The sequence below is a fragment of the Schistocerca cancellata genome, chromosome 4, assembly GCF_023864275.1.
Source record: "Schistocerca cancellata isolate TAMUIC-IGC-003103 chromosome 4, iqSchCanc2.1, whole genome shotgun sequence".
NCBI classification, from domain to species: Eukaryota; Metazoa; Arthropoda; class Insecta; order Orthoptera; family Acrididae; genus Schistocerca; species Schistocerca cancellata.
Genome location: NC_064629.1, coordinates 211,708,310 through 211,726,509, shown reverse-complemented (window position 1 = coordinate 211,726,509; position 18,200 = coordinate 211,708,310). Strand labels below are relative to the sequence as shown.

Genomic DNA, 18,200 nt, shown 5'->3' with positions numbered 1-18,200 from the left:
CAGTGCCAGTTGTGTTGACAGTTCGAGCGGCGCGGTCTACTGCCTGATGAATTTGTAGCCGTTCTGAAGCGAATGCCGTGAAGTGTTTCCTTCAGTTTAGAAATCGAGTTGAACTCTCAAGGGCTTAAGTCAGGGGAGTGCAGTAGGTTGTATAGGACTTAGCAGCCCCATCAGTCAAACATATCAGTAACAGCTTGCACTGTACGTGCTTGAGCACTGTCCTGCAAAATGATGGTCAGGTCCTGCAGAGAGCGACATCACTTCTGTCTCTAAGCTGGTCGTAGGTTGTGTTCTAAAAATGAACAGCATAGAGACAGAAGTGACGACACTTTCTGCAGGACCTGACCATCATTTTGCAGGACAATGCTCAAGCACGTACAGTGCAAGCTGTTACCGATTTGTTTGACTGATGAGGCTGCTAAGTGCTATACAACCTACTTCACTCCCCTGACTTAAGCCCTTGAGAGTTCAACTCTATTTCTAAACTGAAGGAAACACTTCACAGCATTCGCTTCAGAACTGCTACAAATTCGTCGGGCAGTAGACCACGCCACTCGGACTGTCAACACAACTGGCACTGCTAAGAGTACCCTATGACTTCCACATCGCTGGCAATTGGTTACACACAATGCTGATGACTACTCTGAAAGTCAGGAAAATTTTGAAACACGTATCAATTTTGTACGAGCTGTAAATAAATAGTTGCCACTATCAAAGTTCCAACCCTCGTATATACCAAAATACTCAAAGTTTTACTGTAGGAAATTGAGAAAAAATGTTAATAAAGCTTACTTATCAATAAGTGGTGTGGTTTGACTGGGCACAGCTACACACATACACCGCAAGCACCATGCTGCAGCTAGTCTAGCAGCTTGACATGGATGGACAAGCACAGCCAAGGTTGCATCGATCAGATCTGAAGATAAAAGAGTGCAGTGAGTATTTTGACTCTCTTAGGCCATTATTCAGTTATAAGAATTTATATGCACAATATCTTAACTTATCATTAAAGAACATAAGGTAGAAGAAAATGTATTTTTAATATTGCTTCACGCCTGAAATGGGAAGTTGGATGTTGGGGCGGGGATAGGAGGGGGAGGGGGAGATGGGAAGGGGTGGGAGAGAAAGAAAGAGAGGGAGGGGGAGATGGGCAGACAGAAAGAAAGAGAAAGAGAAAGAGAAAGAGAAAGAGAAAGAGAGAGAGAGAAGAGTTGCATGTATCTGATTTCATGTATGTGTATGCACTTTGACGTAGTATGAATGGGAAATAATTGGATTTTTGTGATCAGTACATTGTTTATGTGCAGATCTGCTGCTCAATGGAAGTAGAAATTTCTTGGCTACATGATCAACAAAATTCAAACTGCTTGTGGTATAGCAGTATGTAGTTCAGTTCTACAGGCAGCCTTGTGCCTTTGCAGCAGATGCTGTTAGGGGGGAGCCCACGTGGCTGTTTCCCACATTATGTCATGTGTCATCTGGCATGCTACAGCACTTGAGCACGTAGGGAGAAGCTAAATCGTATGCCAGACAGTGATTCCATTATTACCCATTTCCGTGAAGCAATATTAATGAAACTTTGTACTATGTTATTACACTGAAACATGAGTTAACCGCATAAACATCAGTTCAATATCTTTCATTGTTTTGGGGGTATATAAATTTCCTTAAAATACAAAATTTACAGTACTTTAAAACAAATTACAATTTGCATGTTGTTAAAATGCATGTGGAGTGTGTTGGAAGTGTACACATAAAATCAATTTTAAATTGTAGGCAATTAATAACATGTGAGTGTGTGAAATAATGTTGTGCAGTTGTGGAGTGGGTCACATATCCTGAATGAAAAGAAAAATTTGAAAACAGTGGGTAATTATGAATAAAATGTTCTCGGGTTTCCAACCGCGTCAATTGCTTGAAACTACATGAGCTTTCGGCCAAGCACTCCTTGGCCATTGTCAAGTGTTATGACTGCCAGTGGGCTGTTGGTGGGCCCTTATATACCCTAGCTGCCGGCTGTGACGTCACTGGTGCCCGTGACATTGCCATATATGGGCATGTTTTGAGTCGGTGTTCGATGTGCCCTCTTCAACCGCGAGATCACTGGATCCCACGCAGCGCTGAGCTGCAAGCCACCGTCTCTACTCAGGGTGTTTGTGGTAATTTTTATTTCAATAGCTTCCTTCATTAGACTGCCCCAGAAGCCGTTAGTGCGAGCCACAACAGAGGTATTGTCAAATTTTATGTGGTGAACGTTTTCTAACGCATGCTCAGCTAACACAGATTTCTCTGGATAGCGTAGGCGATAATACCTCTCATGTTCTTTCCTGCATTGTTCCACAGTGTGCACTGTTTGTCCGATGTACTTCCGGCCACACTCACAAGGTATTTCATAGACTCCAGGTGTTCTGAGACCTACTGTGTCTTTAACTTGTCTCAGTAATTGACGGATTTTCATTGGAGGCCTGAAGATAAGCTACCTGTTGAAAAGACACAAGATCAAATCAATCTTCAGGCCTCCAATGAAAATACGTCAATTACTGAGACCAGTTAAAGACACAGTAGGTCTCAGAACACCAGGAGTCTACGAAATACCTTGTGAGTGTGGCCAGAAGTACATCGGACAAACAATGCGCACTGTGGAACAATGCAGGAAAGAACATGAGAGGTATTTACGGCCACACTATCCAGAGAAATCTGCGTTAGCTGAGCACGATTTAGAAAACGGTCACCACATAAAATTTGACGATACCTCTGTCGTGGCTCACACTAATGGCTTCTGGGACAGTTTAATGAAGGAAGCTATTGAAATAAAAATTACCACAAACACCCTGAACAGAGACAGTGGCTTGCAGCTCAGCACTGCGCGGTTGAAGAGGGCACATCGAATGCCGACTCAAAACATGCCCATATCTGGCAATTTCACGGGCACCAGTGACGTCACAGCCGGCAGCTAGGGTATATAAGGGCACACCAACAGCCCACTGGCAGTCATAACACTTGACAATGGCCACGGGGGGCTTGGCCGAAAGCTCGTGTAGTTTCAAGCAATTGACGCAGTTGGAAACCCAAGAACATTTTATTCAATGTTATCGCCGCGAGACTCTGCATTCATACAGTAGGTAATTATATTTGAAAAGTATTATGTTTACATCAGTCCATGTTACAAGTACAGACATGGTTGTCCGAAGTTCATTTCCTAAGGAAATAATATTTTGGCAGTTAACACATACTATATTTAAAAGTTATCATTGGTCAATTTGAAGATTTTCTTTGTTAGATGATAATGTGTACAACCCTCACTGACAATCACTAGAATAAGCTGATTAGAGACAAGTGCATTCCCAGGTTCTGGAGCTAGGAGATGTAACTGCACTGGAGAAAATGACGGGAGTCATAATCCAGTCACCCTTAGGTAGTGGTAAGATATTATGGAACGAACCTGCTTAGGTAATCGGTCTCACCCTAAGGTCAGGCTGTGTAAGCAGTGAGTGATTATTTTGTTAAAATGTTGCAACAATTTGTGTTTTGTTGAGAATAAAGAGACTGAAGTTAGTCTGATGTGGACATATACAATGATATCTGATTAGGATGATGGTTCTGATAAGTTATTTTGATGAAGTGAAACAGAACTTTATTACTATATATAGTAACTTCCCATGGTTTATTATGCAGAAGTCACTAAGCAAGAAACTGTGCAGTATTTTTTTGGGGGCATAGCAACACACTGAACATCATCAAGTGAAATTTTAACTGTCTATAAACTGACAGAATCAAGATTTAGCAACAGAAGATTGTGAGTTTGATATAGTGATTGTTAATGTGAATGTCACATGTGGAATTACAGCTGAACTATAAGTAGAAATTCTTGAATAATGCACCAGCGATTTTTAGTTGCAATAAGAGTACGGACTTTGAAGCAGTTTTGTGATCTTCCTGTTCTTAGAATGCACATAATTCATTCTTTAAAGCAACTACTTCAAGTATTCAAGAACCTAATCCTGAAAACTACAATGTGCTTTCAGCTACTTAGAAGTAAATGTAATGCAGTCTAGGAACACACACAATGCAGTCATAGTTTTTCACAGCTTTTCCAGGCTGAGTAACTTTGTGCACCTCCCTCAACCACCAGCAGCAGAAAGTGTAGAGCTTATTGAGGTGAGTGAAACCATCTCTTGCCGGATTACAGCCATATATGATATGACAGCCATGCCCCAGCATGCTAAGTGTCTCATGCATATAGTGGGCTGTTGTCTTTCCGCAAACCGTTATTTAGAACTACCTTAGTTGTATCAACAAGTTACTAGGACAGGTAAAGAGATTATACATTAATTCCTCCAACTTTCATTTAAGCGAATCATGACATTGTTATGTCTCATTGTTCTTGATGAATTCACTAAGCACAGCATTTCTATTGGTTGGATATTTGGACTTTAAGGTAACACTCTAAAAATAAAAAGGAAATTTATGGACCTATAATGACTAAATATTAAATATTTCTATTTCAATAGATCAATGAATGTAAGTGTCAGTAATTTTCCATGTGCATTATTTGTCAGATACACCCATCTTACAGTCTTAGTTACAGGTGATCCACAAACTGATGGAAAGGTCTTTTATTTACTAACCATTTTTCATAGACTTTTCAGTTTTTATCTTTTGTACTACAATATACATTTGCATAGTGAAATATTTGGCATATGTTTCTTTGAGGTCAGAGACTCTTATGCAAGTAAATCAGGTAATGAAGAAAGTTTTAACAGTCAGATGTATGCTTGTACTTCAACTGTTTCAGCGTTTTACACCCAATTCATAATTCAATTAGATGAGTAGAACAAGTGTCTCTAAACCAGACACAGGCTAGTCAATGTACCATATAATCGATATTCAGTTGCCAAGCAGATTCAATTCCTGGCACCTGGAAATCACTGACTGCTGTCAAGAGTTTGAAAGCTGATGCAATAAGGTTTGTTGGGAGGGCTACCAACAGACTCGTGCCAGACATACCAGAGGTACCTAAAGTATTATCGTCATCTGTGTGAACTGTCTCATCTCCAGCAAGTACAGAATCTCGTCAATATTACTGGGAGCGGCATATCAGTGGTAGGTCTAGGAGCCTTGTAGAAGGTACCCACAGACCAGGGTGTTACACCTATCCCCCAAACCAACATAGGTTTCAGGTGCTCAGTTTCCCGCTGAAACTGAGTCTGCACGTCACACTGCAGTTGTCTTGGGAAGACTGCTATATGTCCCATGTTGGGAGGGTAGGGGATGGGGTGGGGGTGGGAGACTAGGAAATGTAAATGGTAGAGGTATGTTAATCACTGGCAGTTCAAATGTATGGCAAATAATGGACCAGTTAGGGAAATAACAGCAAGGGGTGGGAAGGATCAGCTTTTGTATGTCTGGATGCCTCACCTGGCATCTTTAACAGACTGTTCCAGCAGCCACTAAGGGATTAGCTGGCAACCAGCTACAGATTGTGGTGCAAGTTGGAACAAAGGATGCCTGTTGTCTGGACTTCAAAGTCACAGTTGGATCATTCCAACAACTGGCCAAGAATGCTCAGAAGGCCAGCCTTGCTCATGGAGTTACAACAAATCTCACAATTCCCAGCACTCTCCCCAAAACTGATCATGGACGCCTGGTTCTAAGTCAAGTTAAAGGACAGAATCAGAGACTTTGAAGGTTTTGTGACAAGCTAAGAGTTCCTGGCCATGGAGTTGAGAACTGTAAGGTTCCCCTAAATGCACCAGGGATGCCCTACACATATGAGGCTGCTGTCCTGGTTGCTGACTGACTGGGGTGCACACACAACCACCAAAGCATCTGCAAAAAAAGTACTGAATTTTTAAGTACTCCTACAAAGCAGTCGAGATCACATAATACTTGGCACAGCAAACTGACTGAAACCAGAAATCAGTAGAAGTAAGATTTCTGGGTGAATATACAGGATGATTCAGATACCACTTCCATTGGGTTTTATGCAGCCAACAATGTCTTCAAAAACCACATATAAGATTTTCTCTTGCTCGCTACACTCAAAAATCTTATACAGAATAAATGAACAGATCTTTTTGTAGGAAATTTAATGTAGTTAAATTTTGTACTGGGTTAAGTTTTTGCTAGAGGCCACAGTTTTGGAGTTATTCAAGAACAACATATTTGAAAGTAACATTTATACCCCATAGCTGCAAAATGTCTTCTGACCTTGTGGCTGCAGTTCTGAGCCTGTTCAGAGTTTTCCACGCAAGCTGTCCTTCAATGAAACCAGTAGCTAGATTTTCCAACGGTGTCATCCAGTAGTGTTCAGACCTCATATTCCACATAGATACTCTGGAACATGCTTCCAGAATGAGATTTTCACTCTGCAGCGGAGTGTGCGCTGATATGAAACTTCCTGGCAGATTAAAACTGTGTGCCCGACCGAGACTCGAACTCGGGACCTTTGCCTTTCGCGGGCAAGTGCTCTACCATCTGAGCTACCGAAGCACGACTCACGTCCGGTACTCACAGCTTTACTTCTGCCAGTACCTCGTCTCCTACCTTCCAAACTTTACAGAAGCTCTCCTGCGAAACTTACAGAACTAGCACTCCTGAAAGAAAGGATATTGCGGAGACATGGCTTAGCCACAGCCTGGGGGATGTTTCCAGAATGAGATTTTCACTCTGCAGTGGAGTGTGCGCTGATATGAAACTTCCTGGCAGATTAAAACTGTGTGCCCGACCGAGACTCGAACTCGGGACCATTGCCTTTCGCGGGCAAGTGCTTTACCATCTGAGCTACCGAAGCACAACTCACGCCCGGTACTCACAGCTTTACTTCTGCCAGTACCTCGTCTCCTACCTTCCAAACTTTACAGAAGCTCTCCTGCGAAACTTGCAGAACTAGCACTCCTGAAAGAAAGGATATTGCGGAGACATGGCTTAGCCACAGCCTGGGGGATGTTTCCAGAATGAGATTTTCACTCTGCAATGGAGTGTGTGCTGATATGAAACTTCCTGGCAGATTAAAACTGTGTGCCCGACCGAGACTCGAACTCGGGACCTTTGCCTTTCGCAGGCAAGTGCTCTACCATCTGAGCTACCGAAGCACGACTCACGCCCGGTACTCACAGCTTTACTTCTGCCAGTACCTCGGCTCCTACCTTCCAAACTTTAAAGAAGCTCTCCTGCGAAACTTGCAGAACTAGCACTCTCGGTCGGGCACACAGTTTTAATCTGCCAGGAAGTTTCATATCAGCGCACACTCCGCTGCAGAGTGAAAATCTCATTCTGGAAACATCCCCCAGGCTGTGGCTAAGCCATGTCTCCGCAATATCCTTTCTTTCAGGAGTGCTAGTTCTGCAAGTTTCGCAAGAGAGCTTCTGTAAAGTTTGGAAGGTAGGAGACGAGGTACTGGCAGAAGTAAAGCTGTGAGTACCGGGTATGAGTCGTGCTTCGGTAGCACAGATGGTAGAGCACTTGCCCGCGAAAGGCAAAGGTCCCGAGTTCGAGTCTCAGTCGGGCACACAATTTTAATCTGCCAGGAAGTTTCATATCAGTGCACACTCCGCTGCAGAGTGAAAATCTCATTCTGGAAACATCCCCCAGGCTGTGGCTAAGCCATGTCTCCGCAATATCCTTTCTTTCAGGAGTGCTAGTTCTGCAAGTTTCGCAGGAGAGCTTCTGTAAAGTTTGGAAGGTAGGAGACGAGGTACTGGCAGAAGTAAAGCTGTGAGTACCGGGCATGAGTCGTGCTTCGGTAGCTCAGATGGTAGAGCACTTGCCCGCGAAAGGCATAGGTCCCGAGTTCGAGTCTCGGTCGGGCACACAGTTTTAATCTGCCAGGAAGTTTCAGTCTGGAACATGTCTGTTAGACAGTGTTATCTGTTGTACTCATGAAACTTTTCCTGGACAACAGTTAAGGGGTGATCATATAATGGGTGTTTACTGGGTAGGGTGCACACCTTATACCTTTCTCTGCATGCAGCTATCTCATGCCCGATGTCTAGAGCAGCAATTCCAGCTAAATGATTGATTTTATACCATGTTGTAGATTTCAGATATCCAGCAATTAGTGTATAGGCTTCAGAAATATCAACATATTTAGCATGATGCTGAATACTATCAAACAGGGTTCTCATATTCATCTGCAATGTAAAACAAAGATGAAGTTGTAGTTTTGACTGTTTTTGCTGCTGCACCTCTGGATGTCCCCATAATTTTGTGCAATATGTTTTTTATTACAGATACCTTTTGTTTCAGATTCAGGTACTGCTTATTGAAAAATCAATGTATGGTCAAAAATGACCCCTTGTGTTTACAGTGGAAACTGTGTTCCAGCTGCACTCCTATCCAAGCCACTTGAAGCTTCCTACGGGCCTTTCTGTTCTTTAGATGGAATGTGTACACTTGGGTTTTGCTGGGATTTGATTTTACCTGGTTATTACAGCAGTCTTTATCTAATTCCTCCAAAGCAGTGTTAAGATTTAGTTCCACCTGTTCAAAGGACACACTTTGGGAACAGAGGGTGAGATCATCAGCATAAATGAAAAATCTTCATGTGTTATTAAGTGGGTGTTGATTGTTGTACAAATATTAAATAACAAAGGATCCAAGACACTGACCTGTGGTAACCCTTTCTTTTGGCCACTCCATCGACTGCACTGACCTTGAAATTCTATGAAAAACCTTCTGTTTTGAAGCAGATCTTAAATTATTCATGTAAGATGGTAATCTTTAGTTATTCCACACATTTTTTGCAGAAGCATCTGATGGTTGATTGTGTCATAAGCTACTGTTAGAGCAATAAATGCTACCCCAGTGACCCTATTTGTCTCAAAGATGTCTTCAATATTCTGCGTTAGATTTAATATCTGTGCTGTACAATCTTTACCAAGTCTATATCCAGCTTGCTGTAGGATTAAGGGAGACTCAGCTGCTTCTAAGAGTCTATTATGGATCATGTCTATTATGTTTGACATAGATGCGAAACTGATCCGTAACTTGCTTCAGAATGGCAGCTGCGCAAGAGCTCCTCCATAACTTTGGGATCCAATAATTACTGAAACAATTGTTGAAGACAGCACCTTTACCAACTTCAGCATCTGATATTGTCCTCTCTAGTTGTTCTTGAGTATATGGTTGAGAAAGATTGGTCAGTTGCATATTTTAATTAAAGATTTATGAATGCATTGGCGGTGTATCATTCTTAAACAGGATATTAACTATTTGATCAGCAGAGACACAGACAGAAACAGATCTCTTAGTGAGATCATTATTTAATCTCGTCAGTAGTTTCCATGCTTTTGACTATTTCTGGACATGTCTAGCTCTTCCATGAGTTCTATCCACTTCTCTTGTTTGGCTTCAGTAATTGAGTTGTTGAGGTGTTGGCCAGCTAGAGTAGTTTCTTCACTCTCCATGGGTCTTCTTCGAAAAGTTGAAGGTATTTCTTTAATTGTTGCTTTATGCTCAGAGTACATCCCGGTACGTAACGGGTTCTGCAAATTTGATTTTAGTCATCCATGAGCTCTTCTGTACTATTTCAACAAACTGATCATAAGACTCAGGTGCGGAGACTAGTTAGGTTATCTTCTGAGCCAATGTGGATTTGAATTTCTCCTGATTGGACTTTCTAAGATTAGACCCTCAATGGAATGGTACAACCTGTGGTCTTATTGCCACCGGCATATTATTGGTTGTGTTGGGTGTTTAGGATATGCACACATACAAGCTTTGTTATTGCCAACAGTTAATAGGTCAGGACTGTACCCACGCCACCATCTGCTGATAAAGAACAATGTGAGTTGTTTGACGTCATAAATCGATGTTAACTGTAATAGTCTGACTGTTTGAGATCATCATCATCATCATCATCATCATTATAACCCCATGCTGTACCATGACTGTTGAAAACTCCAATTACAAACATCACTTTTTCTTTATGAAAGTCAGGCTCTTCGAAGTCAAATTTTCACAAAAAGTTGTAGTTCTAAGTCCATCACCTTCTGAATCAATTTTGGCTACTATCAGAACAGTTTCCCCATGGTAGACTCTGAATTGTTGACATCATCTGCACTGTTTTTAGAATGAAGTAAATGTAGTTTTTGGTGGTTGTACAACAAACAATATTTTTCTCTGGAGTCCATGTCAATACTAACGTAGGAAATTATTGTATCACAGTTTGGTAGTGTCCAACACAAAGTTACAGTACAATAATTCTCCATGCACATTATTTATCTAAGTCACTCATAATTTTGGTAGTATCATACATTTGCCTACAGCATATAAGCCTGTTGGTTCTTCCACTTCCACACACAAGTAGAAGAGTCCAGATTTCTGTTCCCAGTACAATCTCTTGTTGATTTATATGTGAATAAACTATGTGTATATATTTACAACTGACCTTAGCAGCACGTTCACCTTATCAGTTCATTAACAGGGAGTTATTTTGTGTTAAGGTTCAGATCTTTAATCTCATGTTTCTACATGAAACTGAAATGTAATGCTCGTATCTTAACAACAACTACTTTGTTTCCCTCATCTGTAGGCAAAATTTACCTATAGCTTTTGCTGAGACATGCTACTCCCTAGAGCATGTTCTGTAAAGAACATCTGAAGACATGTTTCCTCTGTTTATCACCACAGAAAGTATTTCTTTATCCACAAAATGTAAAAGAAATTTTATGGAGGCAATGGGCATGTTTCCTTCTTCTAACAAGGTCACCACATACATTTTGAAACAATTATAGTTTAAAAACAATAAAATTAAAATAGTACACAAAAAGCAATCAATGACTAGAGTACAGTTTTTGTACAAGTACTACAACACTGATTAGTGGCTATACTTACTTAATGACTGATCTGTAACCAGAGAAACTGCTGTTGTTCCTAGGCCTTGAATTAAGCTGCCAATCTCCTGCAAGGCACACACTAGTAGATGCTGACTAAAAAGGGTCTCCTGGTTAAAATCTTTGGCATTCTCTGGATTAAAATCTGTAATTAAATAAAAAGAAGTAACAATAATTTATTTAAATGTTGTAAATCTGGTGAGTGAATATTTACTATCAATAACATTTCCAGTTTTTCCAACTACATATAATATACATTGTAATGTAATGAAATAATTGTAATTCAATAAAGTAAATGACTTAACAATTCTACTTTCAAAGCTTTGTTAAAATATAATGTGCTTAAGCAGGTTTTAACAAAATTGTTCCACCAACTTACTGCTGTAATTTACATGTGTGATTCAGATGAACTGCATGACTATTGCATTTCAGTTTCTTTCTTTTCTGTTAGACTAAGTACAGCAAGACCCCAAAAAGATCAAGTGATACACCTAGAGTTTACATTTTTTCAGTAGTTTTCAACACATCACAATTTTTCTATGTTCTCACAGATTTCAAGCCTTTTCATAACAAATCTCTGGCTGTAATATGTTTATTTCATTCATAAACAGCACATGTTGTAAATACTTTACTCATAACTGCCAATAGATGGACTGAAAACGAAGATACAAATGTGTGGAAGGCCATAAGTCACAGTTCCAAAATGAAATATGAATTTCAACTCTTGCACTTAACTATTAACTCTCAGAAACAAATACTGCCATTCATATTTCCATGACAGTTCAGGAACGAGTTATCCCTCTCATTTTTTCAAGTTTACTAAAGTAGTACACAGTATCCTCCTCCTCTCCCTCCCCCCTCCCAATATCCTCACCACCACCCTTTTCCTGGCTCAGCATCAGAATCTTCTGTTATTAATTTAAATATTAAAACTTAAAAAAGTTAGCCTTCTCCTTAAACAAAAATGAGCAAATTAATAAAATTTTGACCTTGTTCTTTTCATTATTGGAGGTAACGAAAGGGGTCCCAATACTACAGAAGCACTTTAGAAAAACTTATCAGCCTTTGAACGAAGAATTTTTATTTTGAGGGCAAATGTAAATTATGGACCGTACATTTATCTAATCAAGTGAAAGATGAGACTACCCAGCCATTGTGTACACATATGCAAGATGTTGGGCAAGTTGTGTAATAGAAGAACAAAAATAATCACATCTTACTCCTTTGAATCTTTAGACCAGTTTATTTCTGTATTGTAGCCTACAACATGAACTTCTGCTATCATTTTTGGCATCATTAAATATCACAGAGAAACAAGCACTAGTTCCCCTGCAGCTTTGCATTTCAGTTAGGAGTAATTTAGCACTTTGACAAAATGCCTCTAGTGTTTGGGCAAGACTATGCACATTGCTCTACCATATTAAGATGGTTCAAAGAGTTTTAGAGACATAACTTCAGCTTCAAGGATGCATTGCTTTCAATCTGACCGCCTAGAGTATAGAAAACTTCAGACGTACAGGAGTGTGAGTCATGTCACTACATAGAGGTCTCCTAGTACTAGTTTGCCTACAATTCACACTTTTCTGATAGATTATAATAAACTCAAGACACTTCTTCATTCATTGTGGGTGCTCCATTCCTTAACTAGGAAGCAAATGACGATCGTACCAACAACTTTTTAATAAAATATTGAAAGTGTCTACCTCTTTAAATGAATAATACTGTTACACACAGTACAAGCTGATTTTATTATGATGATGTTCCAACTAGCTCACAAAACAAGAAGTGGATATTTGAAGATGAAAGTGCACCTGTTACAAGCTCAAAAGAACAGTCTGTTGCAAGGGTGATGGGCTCTGTTTTCTTCACCATAAGAAGAGTATTGTAACACAACTCGCTCTCTGAGAAAGAAGAAGTTGCATAAGCACTTAGAAAATCATTAGTTTTTTCACGCTGTGGTTGTAAGTGTTGCAGCAGAAGATTATGAATTGGAATGTACTGTCAACAAACCTCTCTGCCACAACTGAAATGCTTTTTTAAACAGAAACAGTTGTGAAGCCTGTTATTCCATCTTCATGCATATTCACACTGCTGTATTAGACCTATGTATAAACTCTTGAAGTATTTGAAAAAGTAAAACAAATGAGGCTGTATTGTAAAATGCAGCATATAGTTCTAATGCCTCATGCACCTATATTTAGACAATTTTTATATTCTTAAATAAATAAATTATTGTAAAAATTGCAACACGAATGAAGATGCATTTGAGGGGAATAAATTTTGTATCTCAAATTAGGTACACGACAATATACAAATGATTAGGTTTACAGAACTGAACACAATCTCTTACTCTGAAATCCAGTAACACACAAATCCTCACATGCAACTTGCATGTGGTGTCTCTAAACCTCATGGCATGGAATTTAAAAAAAGACTGCTTATATCCTTGGGGAAACTCCCTCCATAAGGTTTGTAAAGGAGTCCACAAAATGTAAACAGTAGTTGCTAGACGATTGTGTTGAACAAATCCCTGGCCAACCATAACCGAGACATGTCCAATGACCAAGATGCTGGGCAAATGTGAGGACCTCTCAACTGGCAGAGCTTATCATAAGAACAGGGAGCACTACTTGGTCCATTTTCATGCTGCCTCTCTGAAGCCTTCTTCACTTTTGGAGGTACAGTGTTACGTACATTCTCAGAGTTTGGATTTGTAAAAGTAATTCTTTCTGAGCGTTGCAATTTTCACAATTGAAATTGTAGTATTATTCATTTCTATAGCCTTAAATAATGATATAAAAGTTAGCAACAAAATAAGGTAGTCGCATAAAAATTATGGACAACACTGTATTTAATGTTATATGGAAGATAATATTGTAGAATAATATTGCTTAATCTTACCCATTGAATTCATTTGTTTCACTACTATATGGACAAGATCTTTGCATGCTGATGCCTGCGATTTTTCTCCCAGCATTTTTCCCAGCAGACTACGCAGAATGAAGTTTATACACTTGCGAGAGTAAACAGCATCAACATGTGATGAAGCTGCTTTAGGGTTTGCAACCAAATCAAGAATATGTGCCAGGAGAGTAGGCAAGTTTCGCTCCAACCACACACTGCCCATTGTCTGAACAAACACCACATATGCCTACACAAGAAAAACATGAATTAAACAGAATATAAAAGAGAGTTCATTCCTGCAACAAGTTATCTACAATATGAAACAAGTAATCTACTGACAAAATGTACCATAATATAAATCAAATCAAGGAAATACGTCCCTGTTTTCTAAAATTAGAGATCTCTTAATGAACCATGAAACTGTTTAAAGTATTCTCAGTATGGGTATTTATTACAGCTATTTCTGATCATAATTTGTGTGTATTGTTGGAGATCATGTAAACTTTTTATGTTCTCTACATGCGCACTTGTGTGGTGCACACCTGCATCCCCCCAGCTAGTTTAACTAGATTTTTGAGCTATATCTGGCGCCTGACGATGAGCCAACAATCTTGAAATCAATTGTACATGAACTGAATATCAAAACAAATTATAATACAGCTGTATGGAAATGTTGACACTATTACTGGAATAAAGTAAACAGCTGAAAATTGCCTACATGGATGTCCTATCCACAATGAACTCCAAGAAAAAAAGTTACTTACTCAGCATGCAACAATCACACTGATCAACAAATTAACACTGTGGCACCTATTTGAGAAATGTTGGATTAACATGTGCACTAAGACTACGAAAGTTTCACTCTGTGCAGGTATTCTTGAAGTAGAACATTCCCTACATTTTGCTGCTCTATTCTGGACAGGGAAGACAAGAATGAACATAAGCTTTCAGTGACAAAACATGTTGCATTTCTCTGGAAAAGTTAACTGGCACAACAACATAGTTTGGGGAGCACACTGTCATGAAAGATATTCTAAAAGTTCGTGTGCCCTCTGCGCTCCCTTAGAAAACATGTTCTATTCCCCTCGCCCTTTCTTCCACAGAGAACAGTCTTCAGTCTTTCAACATTGAGTTTTTCTACAAATGCGGAAGAGACATTGAAAGCTTCAGTTATCAATTACGCAGTGCAAGACTGGACTGGCACTAGATAGCAAAAGACTTTTTGAATAAGATATTTTTATGGTGGGTTAGGTAACATGGACTTCAAGATTTGGCACTTGATATGTGGCCTCCTTGTTTCTACAAAATGCTATTGCACTGCAGATAATTTACTTGGCATTGATGGGTAAAACTGAGACACTGCCCACGGCTAATACAAGAGACTGCAGAAGCAGGGCAGTTCGGGATGGCCCAGGAGAAGTTACGGAAGAGACTACACACTGATATGGCAATTACTGCCTCCGTGTGTCAAGGCAGTTATCATATGCTTTAGCCAAGTAGAGGGGCCAGAGGCATAGCAGAACAGCAGAGCTGCTGCAGCATGGGAGACCAGATTGCTTCACACCTGACCTGTGGCTCTGTTGTGGCTTACATGATAAAAACTGATGCTTTAGCATAAACAGGGATGATCCAAGCCCACATTAGTATTACCCATTCCTAAACAGAGGCACTGCAGTCTGTCAGCTTAAGGGAGGCCTATGATGATCTACAAGTCTACATGGATCACCAGTCTCCACCTCCAGACTCTGCCGCTGCTAGCTGCAGCCCTGCTGCTACTGCTGAGATCAATGCTGTAGATTTGGCACCATCCAGTCAGTAGGCCACCTGGTGGCCTACAGTCTGAGCACAGAGCAGTGCACCCACTCAGCTACTTTCGTTTGTATGGGCAAACACCTTGCCGCCTGTCTCCATTTATGTGGACAGACACAGCTGCAGCTGCTGCTGCTGCGATCCATTACATCCATGATGATTCCAGAACACCCCTTAGTGTGCAGGTAGGGAGCCTTTAGTCTGCAGTGTCCCCACCTGTGTCAGCATCCTTGCAGAGTCACTGTTGTCATCACTCCAATGCTGCACACCACCGTGCTACGTACTGATGACTGCATCTCTTCGCAGGCCACCCACACCATTTACATCCACAGCATGTTGGCCTCTCCAAGCATCATCACAAGTGTTGTAGCTGATGAACAATAATCTGATGTTTTAACAATGATGTTTTCATGACAATGTGTAGGACGACAAACAGGCATTCAGCCACAGCTCCTCCACTACCCCATCCAGGGTGGTAAACTACTGGCCTCCAGGCCTCTACCAACACAGTTCACCCACCCACCACAGAGGCCTGCTATGCTGGTCTCTACAGGGTGAATCAAAACTATTGATTCGAATAAATACAGGAGGTATAGAACATCAAAACAAATATAGTTAGTTATGGTACATATGGTTCCTGACAGCAATTTCTGATGTTAGGGACGATTTATGCAGAAAGTAGTTTAGTGTGTTAATTACAGCAGTGAAATTCACAGGAACTGCTAGAATGCCTGACCATTTGCTTGAATGCATGCTATACATCATCGGACCACTGACTGTCACGACCGTTTGAAGATTCCTGCCACGTCCATAATGATACCAGCAGTGACACCAATTCTAGCAATGAGATCTACTTCTGTTTCCACAATGGTTTCATACACCAGCTGTTTCATCCACACATCTATCTACATCCATACTCCGCAAGCCACCTGACGGTGTGTGGCGGAGGGTACCTTGAGTACCTCTATCGGTTCTCCCTTCTATTCCAGTCTCATATTGTTCGTGGAAAGAAAGATTGTCGGTATGCCTCTGTGTGGGCTCTAATCTCTCTGATTTTATCCTCATGGTCTCTTTGCAAGATATACGTAGGAGGGAGCAATATACTGCTTGACTTCTTGGTAAAGGTATGTTCTCGAAACTTCAACAAGAGCCCGTACCGAGCTACTGAGCATCTCTCTTGCAGAGTCTTCCACTGGAGTTTGTCTATCATCTCCGAAACACTTTCGCGATTACTAAATAATCCTGTAACAAAGCGCGCTGCTCTCCGTTGGATCTTCTCTCTCTCTTCTATCAACCCTATCTGGTACGTATCCCACACTGGTGAGCAGTATTCAAGCAGTGTGCGAAAAAGTGTACTGTAACCTACTTCCTTTGTTTTCGGACTGCATTTCCTTAGGATTCTTCCAATGAATCTCAGTCTAACATCTGCTTTACTGACAATTAATTTTATATGTTCATTCCATTTTAAATCACCCCTAATGCCTACTCCCAGATAATTTATGGAATTAACTGCTTCCAGTTGCTGACCTGCTATGTTGTAGCTAAATGATAAAGGATCTATCTTTCTATGTATTCGCAGCACATTACACTTGTCTACATTGAGATTCAACTGCCACTCCCTGCACCATGCGTCAATTCGTTGCAGATCCTCCTGCATTTCAGTACAATCTTCTATTGTTACAACCTCTTGATATACTAAAGCATCATCCAAAAAAAGTCTCAGTGAACTTCCAATGTTATACACAAGGTCATTTATATATATTGTGAATAGCAACAGTCCTACAACACACCCCTGCGGCACACCTGAAATCACTCTTACTTCGGAAGACTTCTCTCAACTGAGAATGACATGCTGCATTCTGTTATCTAGCAACTCTTCAATCCAATCACACAATTGGTCTGATAGTCCATATGCTCTTACTTTGTTCATTAAATGGCTGTGGGGAACTGTATCAAATGCCTTGCAGAAGTCAAAAAACATGGTATCTACCTAGGAACCCATGTCTATGGCCCTCTGAGTCTCGTGGATGAATAGTGTGAGCTATGGACATGTGAAATAACATGACCTGGGTGGTCAGGCCACAGGGCCACCATGGCCAATTCATCGATCCCTGAAGGTGGTTCTCAGATTATTCCTAACAGCAATGCTGAAATAGGCTGGCACCCTAGCATGCTGGAAGTACATCCTTTGTTTAACATTCAGATATACATCCTCTAGCAGTACTGGCAACACATGTTAAATGAAGATGTGACATCTCTGTCTACTGAGGCACAATAGAAGAACATATGGTACAGTCAATACATCACCAAGAATTCTGCCCCACACATTAACACTGAATTTCTGTTTGTGAACACAATTTCCAGTACCACCTCGTGGATTCACATATGCCCAAACATGTGAATTGTGGAGATTGAAACAGCCTTCATGAGTAAACAAAGCTTTGTTGGCATACAGGACTTGGCCAGAAATAAGGGATGCAGAGCAGTCTGTTGTAAAACCATTGTATGAATTGTGTGCATAGGAGAAAATTGCAGGTGTAGAGCTGCCATGCACTGAAGATGGAAAGGGTGAAGCTACTGATACAAGGCTATTCCTGATTCCAGTGAGGTGTGCAATAAGTCATGTATTTACAAATGGAGTGTCTTCAACAT

General features: G+C 40.5%; 1 protein-coding gene across 1 annotated transcript in view; it reads right to left on the bottom strand.

Annotated features, from left to right (window-relative positions):
- LOC126183346 (HEAT repeat-containing protein 5B) overlaps positions 1-18,200 on the bottom strand; it is a 268,954-nt gene that overhangs the window by 153,601 nt on the left and 97,153 nt on the right. Inside the window, exons 8-10 of the mRNA XM_049925227.1 lie at positions 13,737-13,986; positions 10,837-10,980; positions 793-916 (exon numbers count right to left, since the gene is read on the bottom strand). Of these exons, the coding sequence (XP_049781184.1) occupies positions 793-916; positions 10,837-10,980; positions 13,737-13,986 (518 nt within the window). The remainder of the gene's footprint in view (positions 1-792; positions 917-10,836; positions 10,981-13,736; positions 13,987-18,200) is intronic.